Genomic DNA, 9,755 nt, shown 5'->3' on the forward strand with positions numbered 1-9,755 from the left:
CGGGCGCCGCGCGCCACCGCTAGGCGGTTGGCGGAGCTGCCCTCCGCCGGGCTGCGTCCCCCGGAAGGGCGGGGCGAAGCGCGCACCACGCCGGTGCGGGAACCTTTGGGATTGGCCGAGAGGAGACTCGCGCTCTGCCTCCGTCTACCCCCGCCCCCAGACATCCGAGTCGGAGACGCTGGGGATTGGTTCCCGCTGGACACCCAAAAAAGCCAAGAAATGATTCCGCCTCCCTTGAGCACCCCGGCGAGGGAGCCCCACGGATTGGCCCGAGGAGTCTCGGCGCGCGCCGACCCGCGCTCCACGATTGGCTGAGGGTGTGCTCGCGCCGTCGGCGAGCGCTGACGGTGATTGGCCGGAGGGTGGGGCCGGCTATTTGAAGGAGGCGCGCGGAGCGAAGGCGCACTTCAGTCGGCGGACAGAAGAGGCGGGAGCGGTAGGGAGTAACGCTACCCCGCTGACCGCAGAGGACTCAGGCGCGGGCTCGGCCCCAGCTGTGGCCTCTGCCGCGGCCCGGCGAGGCGATGGCCAAGGTTTCTGTGCTGAACGTGGCGGTGCTGGAGAATCCGAGCCCTTTCCACAGCCCCTTCCGGTTCGAGATCAGCTTCGAGTGCAATGAGGCCCTGGCGGACGGTGAGGCTGGGCCGGTGTGGAGATACCCCTCCCCCACCCCTCCCCACCTTCCCAGACTTCCCACGAGAAACGAGCCCCCCCCATTCCCCTCCTCCCCTCCCCTTCAGCCCCAGCCTCCTTGAGAGACTGCCCCTGACACCCCTGGCCAAGCCGCCCCCGCCCCACGGTTACTCCCATTTCTCCCGCGGAGACCTCCTCATCCCCCCTCCCCCTTCCTGTGGAGCTTCTTTGACCTGCGGAGACCTCCAGTCACCCAGACTGACCCTCACAGTTATCCTTATGAGATCCCTTTCCCTCGTGGCAAGACCTTACTCGTCCCCATCTCCCCATTTGTCTCTCCGTACAGCCGGTCTCCCCTCCCTAAGCCGCATGATATTTAAAACAACCCCATCCCCACCCACTTCGGATTGTTTTCTACCCCCAAAGCACATACCCTGGACCCTGGCTTCCCACCTCCTTATCCTGGCCCCAGTTTTACCAGCTTGCGCCCACGGGGGGAAGCACGGCAGGTTTCCAGCTCCAGTCTTTCAGGATAACTTGGTCTCCCCAGTTCCCGTGCCTCCCTCCTGTCTGTGTGCTTCGATAAACACGCTCATATCTGAAGGGTGGCAACACCAGGCAAGCATCAGCCGGTTCCCACTGTCTGCCCACCAGGTTCCAGCAGATCTATTGCAGCAGTTCTTCCCACACTTTTGATGGGCTGACCCAGTCTGGGAGTTGGGGCCAGGCTGAGCCATGACGGTATCTGGCTTCAAACAATCGGCTGGGAGGTCAGAACTTTTTGTGAATCTTTTCCAAGGTGCTTTCACAGATGGACTTATTCATCTGTGCGTTATAAAGGTGGACATGGTTCTCATCTCACAGATGAGAAGACAGGAACCACAAAGAATGAAAGACCTTTCAAGTAAAGGTCTATAAAAATCGAAAATCTAAGGTTGCCCAGGGACTCTTGGCACCACTTTCAGGAGGAAGTACTCCATTAGACAGATTCTTCACTTGGTGGTTAAAGAAGAGGCAGCAGGCAGCTGGGGAGATGGGGATCTATGAGGCCATGGTGTGCTAACTAGCGCCCCTCAGTGGTAGGTGGGTGGTTTGTGGGAAAAGCCAGCCTTTTGTGTTAGTTTGGGGTTGATAAAATTTGAGATGTGTGTGCTTTTGGCCTGGGCCAATAGATCAGTCTCTCAGCTTCTCTCCTTTTTAAATTAAGGAATCTACTTGTGACTAACTATAGAATAAGCCCAGTTAAATCCTTTCTGGAACAAGCCAGGGTGTAAATAAATAATTAAAGTGTAGAATGACACTGTGGAATAAGAATTTAATTTTAAAGACAGGAGATGTAAGGAGCTAATAGGTTAAGGGATTCACAGTTCCCAGAAGGCAGGATATCAGGTTTCAAACAGCCTGTTTGTGCTCCTTGCATTTAAAAAGGGTTGCATAGTCATTATCTAGTACTTCTATTCCTAGGAAAACCCCTGCCCTATTACTTTACTAATCTGTTTATAGACTCAGAGCAGGAAAGTCAAAAGTCAACCTGCTGGTCATTATTTTTTAATAGAGAGAAATGGGCTGACTTCTCTGAGGTCACACAGCCTATCTGTAGAAGTAATGACACTAGAGTTTGTCTCTGAGTTGAGTCCAGAATTCTCTACCTTTGCTATTATAACCTGGGAAAAAAAAGAATTCATCCCTTATTTTATTTTATTTTACTTTAAGATTTTTTGTTTATTCGTGAGAGACACAGAGAGAGACAGAGGGAAAAGCAGGCTTCCTGTGGGGAGCCTGATGTGGAACTTGATCCCAGGACCCCAGGATCACAACCTGAGCCAAAGGCAGATGCTCAACCACTGAGCCATTCAGGTGTCCCTTCATCCCTTATTTTAGAAGTGGAGCATAAATAAAACTGACCAAATAATTGATTTCCACGTTGGGACGCTCTCAAAAGAAAATGAAGGGAGTGCTACTATTAATTACACCCAGACAATAAAGCTTTTGCTCAGAGAAATGGAAGTTGGAAAGCAAACTCTGGCCTGGAAATCCAGACTCTGGTTCTACCCCTAGGGCTGTCCATGACTTTGACCTGCCAACTTGCTTTCTGCCTATTCCTGGCCTTCTTCCCATGGAACAGAGAGAATCCGTTTCCTGCCTCCCAAAGAGATGGAGGGGGCCTGGCTTTAGAAGTCTCTCAGATTCTGGAGAAATCTCAGTCTCGTTACCTTGACGCTAGCAACTGAAGCTCTGACAAAAGACCCAACCCCCAATCAGTGACTGATTCTATTTCCCAAGGGGTTCTTTTTTCTCCTCAGCATCTAGAAATAGATGCTTCCTAGGCATGGGTCCACATTTAATACATTAGATGTGTTTTTCCTCTCTTCCATTGAGAAATTCAACAGCCACTGTTTGAATAAGTCATGAAACCAGATGTTCTGACCCACAGCTAACACCGTGGGCAGGCCAAGATTCATCTATATCATCTGAACACTGGCAAAGTGATAAATAGAAAAAAGCCTACTAGATAGTTTTTGTGTTGGTTTGTTTGTTTTAAGGCAGGAAACATTCTCCAGCTACTTCAATGAAAATGAACTTTTACATGCCTTCGATCAGGTTGTTAGTTTTGGTTTTGTTTTCGTACATAGTGGAAGAACATGTTGTTGACTGTTCCATTGCAAAGTTAGGGCCTAAAGACAAAATTGAATATTGTCAAGTTACCCTTGAAATTGCCTAAAAAGTTAGGCACACCGTGTTATGCATGTACAATCGCGTCCTGTATTCAGAAGGAATGAGTTTGTGCTGTACTCGTGATGGACATCCGTGGTTATATTTTAAAAATGGAGCCACTTAAGTATGCTTCTACTAAAAACGCTTCAGCAAGTTTAAGGCAATCCAGTTTTTAGGTCCTTATTTTCAAGCATCTGCTGTTTTCCATAGATGACTGTATCAGCTCCCCTATCCATTGAGTCAATATTTCTCTGTGGCCCTCGGTCAATTCTCTGGTTTCTTTTCGGCCTCTCTTGAGGGAGCCATTGCAGACCATTTGGCCGCCGGCGCAGTGCGCTTTCTCCTCCTGGTGGCACCCACACCACACCAGTCTTTGCCAGTGGTATCGAACATCCACTGCCCGTGGCCAACGCAGGGCCTGCTCTACTTTGGTGCCCTTTTTATCTACCTCCCCCCCCCCCTTGCTGCCCCAGCACATTAGCTAAATGCACACATATAGGACTCCACTGGTGGCAGAGGGAAGGCCAGGAGGAAAGCTACCAAAATAGAGAACTGTGTTAGAAAGGCAAGGACAGAGCCAGCTTGATTTTTGTTCGCCCAGAAACATGTTTTATCTAGTCATGTCACTCCTTGTAACAAAGATAAATCAGTAAACTTAACTGGTTCCTGCAAATAATAAGAGACTAGAATTGAACCCCGGTGAGCCCATGGGTCATTGTATGGCCCAGACCTGCTAACTAGGGTCCCTGCATAGAAGACCTGGGTGACACTGCAAAGGAACAGGAAATCAGTGTATCGAGGAAGAGCTTGGGGCTCGGGTGACAAACCTCCGGAGCTGTGGCCCAGCATAGCGGTGTTTACCAAGTTGGATGCTCTTGTGGGACACCAGACCAGGGCAACTTCAACAACACTTTGCTTCCTGTGAAACTCATAGCTTGTGAAATTTCCTCCAGCCGCTGGAGCCACAGGTTGTGTAATTTCAAAGAACCTAAAATAAGTTTCAGGTCTCCTGCCAAGCTTCCCTGTACTAGCGTGACCTTGCCCCTGATACACTTGGACCTCCTGCAAGAGGCAGCGGTCACCGGGAATTTCCTGTACTTGATGGGCAGGGTCTCCTTCAGCACTGTTCCTCTCACCTTGCTGGAACATACTCAGGGATGAGATTCCCCACCACCACCACTTTGTTGGGATGCAAGAGAGGCGGGGTTCAGAGGATCACCCTAGGATGCCACATTTGTTGACTGAGTCGCTGTCACCCAAATGTCTGAAAGTAGGCATGAGTTGGTGCTGGAACTGGAAGACCTGGAGACTGGCTGGCTCCCCCTGTGGCCTCGTCTTCCCCCTCCTGCCGGCTGGCTCTCCTGCTAGATTGGAATCTGCTGCCCTGCCCCAGTTGTCGAGGGATCTATTCAGTTTGGTGGCACCGGTCCCTGTGTGTGAAAGAGGATGCTGCTTCCTATCCCAGCACCCAGTGGGCAGGGCCCTGAAATGGCCCAATTCCCTGCTGTCCCTCCTCTGCACGCCTCTGTCACGTGGCTCCTAATTCAACCTCTGCCATACGGTTCACCCTCAGGCTCTGAGATCCCCAAGTTATCCCAAAGATGCAGGGTCAGGGTCACCCAGCAAAGCTAGGCTCACGAGAGAAATTTCCCCACTAGAAGTAGAGTTTCATGCCCCCTTCAGTGTTTAGGATGGTGGTGCCTGGCACTTACTCCCCAGCAGATGTCAGGCATTCTTGAGAATAAAAATCTTTCAATATATTAAGTATCTGTCCAAAACTCAACACAAGACCTTCCCCTGCCTTCATGCTGCCCAGCTATTTCAAGTCCTTAATACCCCATATCCTTACAGATCTAGAATGGAAGATCATTTATGTTGGCTCAGCTGAGAGTGAGGAGTTTGACCAAATCCTGGACTCTGTGCTAGTTGGCCCTGTCCCAGCAGGGAGGCACATGTTCATCTTTCAGGTAAGAAAGACAGGGCCTGAGGCCTTGGCACTTCTTCTACCTGAAAGCACACAGTGTGGTTCAGTGGTTAAAAGCTCAGGTTAAAATTCTGGCTCTGTGTTCAGGAACTGTCTGACCTCTTAGAAGTACTTCATACATTTCCGTTTCCTCCACTTCTGTTGTCATAGTTGTCGCCATGAGTCACTGATTCATATAGTTGATTCTTATTATTCACCAGAGTTATGTTCTATAAGGTGGCTGCAAATGCTGCATTAGCAAATTAATGAATACAGAACCAGTGCCCCTGGAAGAATGCAGGGTTGGGTTCCTACAAGTTCTATTGTCAACCAGTCAATACATAATCTTGTTTCATGTGTGTTTCTGTTGAAAGACACCTTATTTAGTATTTATTATTGTTGATCATTCACATGAACTCCCTGCCAACAGCACTATAACTCATGCCTGAACAAAGCTTCTCTAACACACGTATTTTCTCCATAAGGTGCATCATCATCACCTTGCACTAAGCACTGTACTTGGTAGCCATCCTGAACAACAAAATCACCAGGGCGCCTGGGTGGCGCAGTCAGTTGAGCATCTGAGTCTTGGTTTTGGCTCAGGCCGTGGTCTTGAGGTCATGGGATTGAGCCCTGCATCCAGCTCCATTGCGAGTCTGTTTGGGATCCTCTTCTCCCTCTGTCCCCCACCTTCCCCACCCCACCAATTCTTAGTTGCTCTTGCATGTGCTCTCTCTTGCTCTCTCTCAAGTAAATAAAATTTAAGAATAAATAAATATTTATTTATTTTTAAATATATAAAAATCAAATCCTTGCCTACCTCCCAGTCTACCGCTCCCACCCCAGTCCAGGCAACCTCATCCCATCCCCAAACGCCTCACCCACCTGTAGCCAGGCCACCAGCAAGCCCACCTGCTCCACTCCACGAGCAAGGCTGGCTTCCTGAGCATTCAGCTCATGCAGCCACACAGGGCCCGGCACCTGGTATAACGTTCTGCTGTCGCTGGCTAAAACTTGCTAATTTGTGAATAAGGGACCCCATGTCTCGTTTTGGTTTTATTTTGTACCAGTTATATAGCGGGTCCTATCCATAACAACACACCCCAAATGTGTCTGCCTCTGTCCTCTCCTTCCTGGTGTAAATCGCTGTCTGCACTCTGGGTTGACTGTAACCTGCCCAGTCTCTGCTCCCACAACTGCCCTCCTCCCATCACAGCATGCCATTCTTTACAGACCACAGGAGTGATGCAGCACTTACCTCCTGTTAGACATTCTTGCTCCTTCCCAAGCCCTTAACTGGCCCAAAAGACCCTGGGCGCCCTGGTCCCTACCTGCCCACTTGTACAGCCTTATCTTATGCCACCCCTCCACCCCCCCTCACTACACTTCTCAGCACTACATTTACTTCTTTGTGGCACTTGTCACACTGAGCATTTTACAGGCATTTGCAAGATTGATTGTGTCTTCCCCACTCGATTAGAAACTCCTGTTGTCAGAGACCATACCTTTTGGCTCAGTAAATATGTGTTGCTTGAAAATCATTGTGTTAAGTGGTAGAGGTGTGGCTGTACGATCAATGCTAAGGCACGGGGTGTGTTTCCTCTAGGCTGATGCCCCCAACCCATCCCTCATCCCAGAGACTGATGCTGTGGGTGTGACCGTGGTCCTCATCACCTGCACCTACCATGGACAGGAGTTCATCCGTGTGGGCTACTACGTCAACAATGAATACCCCAATCCTGAGCTGCGGGAGAACCCACCCCTGAAGCCAGACTTCTCTCAGGTGGGGCCTGTCTCTGCACTTCCTGCCTCGGACAGGCTGGCTCTTTGGCACCTGGGGGAGTTGAGTCATTGGAATTGGGAGCCAAGGTCACTTCTTAAGGTTTTCAAGCCCTGCTCAGATCTTGGAGCTCCAGACCAGAACCAGAGAGAGAAAGGTCTTTGTTTCTCAGAAGCACGCCTGGCAGAATTGAGATTAGATAGGTCTCAGCCCTAAATCACAGTACATAGGCACTCCCGGGAGTTCTACACATAGTTGTTGATGGTGATGGAATAAGTAAGCTCTGTTCTTCCTGGCCTTGGGGCAGGGTCTTGGGGTGCCCTGGCTCTGTGGGAGTAATGACGGGGCATGCTGACAAGGGTTGACATTCCTCTTTCTGCCCCAGCTCCAGAGGAACATCTTGGCCTCAAACCCCCGAGTGACCCGCTTCCACATCAACTGGGACAACATGGACAGACTAGAGGCCATAGAGAACCAGGACCCCACCCTGGGCTGTGGCCTCCCCTTCAGCTGTGCTCCCATCAAAGGCTTGGGTCTCCCAGGTTGCATTCCTGGGCTCCTACCCGAGAATTCCATGGACTGCATCTAACTCGAGGAATCCAGGCCCTACCTGGGCCCAGCCGGGACTGTGGCCAGTCTCCTAGCACATCTGGAGAGGGCAGCTGGGCCTCCTGGACAATCCCACGGAGGCCATCTAGAGGACTTTGGGGCCATCAGCTATACCCAAGCCAGACGTGGTTCTGAGGAAGGAGCAGGCCTCAGGTCTCTCCCAACACTGACCCAGAAGGATCAGCTTTTACCTCTACTGCCCAGGCCTGTAAGAAGCAGGTACTTCACTTTTTAATTCTTTGTGACATGTGTCTTTTCTGTCTTACACACACACTATAAATTCCACCTGCAGGCCTTTCTGCCACCATGCTCCTGTGAGTACCATTGACCCAGAGCTCTTCCCACAGACCTCCCTGGCTTGCCTTGAGGATTTCTTGGTCAACGCCTGGCAAGGCTCCAGGCCTGTTGAGCCGAAGGCTCTGTCATTCCTGTCCCTCCCCAAACATCTGAGCAAATCCACCCAGCTTTTTGGAGTCACAGGCAAGGAACCAAGCTTGGTTAGAAGGTGGACTTGGACACAATTTCTGTCCTCCTAGGATAGTTTTTAGGTCTTTTAATCCAACAGCCTCTGGAAAAGTCTGTTCCCAAAGGTATGCTCAGCAGGATGCTAAGGAATGATGGTTGACTCCGTACAACCACCTTCCTGTCCTCTCTTAATTGGATCTGGCTTTCCCTGGAGGCTGCCATGGTGGGAAGGTGGCAGGTTGGTGGAGTCTGTCTCAATGCTGGCATCAGGGCCCCTCTGCCTGCCTTAATCTGCCCTCTGCGAAGACCTCATGCTCTTGCAGGCACAGGAAACCATAGGGACCCTGAAAACCTCTCCCCTTGCCATGCTCCCTGCAACACCCCATTCCCTCGCTGCTACGTGGATGCAATTGTGATTACAGTTTGTATATTAAAAGGTTTTTATATTAAATATGTTTGGTTGATCTAAAAATAAAAAGCACTTCCTCTAGACTGATTCTGCTTTTATCTTAGGTGGGCTGAAGCAGATTTGTCCATCTCTCTTCATGATGTCGTGAAGGGGCTCTGGCCCCAGCCAGTGGGCTGACCGTCCTTTGTTCCCTTGCTCAGCTTCTTACCCTAGTCTTAATTGGTTACATAATTGTACTCCAGCCTGAGGTTCAGGGAGGGGTTTTTCTTTGTCAAAAGTTAAGCAACCCAGCTGTTCTGGATTGAGCATAACCAGTGATTTTTTAGACTTTGACCTTGACCCACAGGAAGAAATTAACATCATGCTCCAAGGACACACGCAGCAACACTTTTATTAAATTTTACTTAACCTTACTTTGTAACCATACAGCCCAGTAGACTGGTTTGGCTGGTGAGCCATTTCCCTGTAATTCACAGAAGTGCCCTGACTCTTCCTTCCTGGAAACTGGTGGACCTAGGAACATGGGTGCAGATAGCTGCCTGATAGGGTGCACATTGTGTAAGTTTAGGCAGAGCAGCAAACTGGCTTATAGACCTGAGACCAGCCTAGCCCCCTCTAAGTCAAGACAGCTGGCCCAGCTGGCCCCCTGCCCCTCTTTGGCACCTTGTTTGGGTCTTCTACTAAAGTGGTTCTCAACTAGGGGCAATTTGCCCCCTGGGGCACATTTAACAGTGCCTGAGATACTTTGGGTGGAGGAGAGGAAGGTCCTACCAGCATCCAGTGGGTAGGAATGGGATGCTGCTAAAACTAGTGTGTGCACAAGACTGTCGTTCTCCCGCCCCCCCCCCCCCCCCCCCCCCCCCCCAAAGAATGACCCTGCACCAAATGTCAGTAGTGTGGCAGTGAGAAACTGACCTCAGGCTGTGTTTAAAAAGGGCACCCGGGGCGTCTGGCTGGCTCAGTGGGTGGAGCATGCAATTCTTGATCTCGGGATTGTAAATTGGAGCGGCACATTGGATGTAGAGATTACTTTAAAATCTTTAAAAATAAAAATAAAAGGGCACCCAGAAAAAAGGGTCATCATATTGCTCCGGGGGGAGCGGGCAGCTTCCCATTGTGTTGCCCAAAGGGGATCCCCAGCCTGGCTGTACCCCAGATTCCTCATCTGTAAAATGGGAGTG

At 50.4% G+C, this 9,755-nt stretch overlaps 1 protein-coding gene across 1 annotated transcript; it reads left to right on the top strand.

Annotated features, from left to right (window-relative positions):
• Positions 1-56: 56 nt before the first annotated feature.
• On the top strand, positions 57-8,657 carry ASF1B (anti-silencing function 1B histone chaperone). Its single transcript, XM_038567060.1, has 4 exons — positions 57-633; positions 5,200-5,315; positions 6,918-7,094; positions 7,477-8,657. Exons 1-4 carry the CDS (start codon positions 525-527, stop codon positions 7,678-7,680), a joined length of 606 nt encoding a protein of 201 aa, XP_038422988.1. The 5' UTR covers positions 57-524; the 3' UTR covers positions 7,681-8,657.
• Positions 8,658-9,755: the final 1,098 nt, after the last annotated feature.

Source organism: Canis lupus, chromosome 20 (genome assembly GCF_011100685.1).
Source record: "Canis lupus familiaris isolate Mischka breed German Shepherd chromosome 20, alternate assembly UU_Cfam_GSD_1.0, whole genome shotgun sequence".
Classification (NCBI taxonomy): Eukaryota; Metazoa; Chordata; class Mammalia; order Carnivora; family Canidae; genus Canis; species Canis lupus.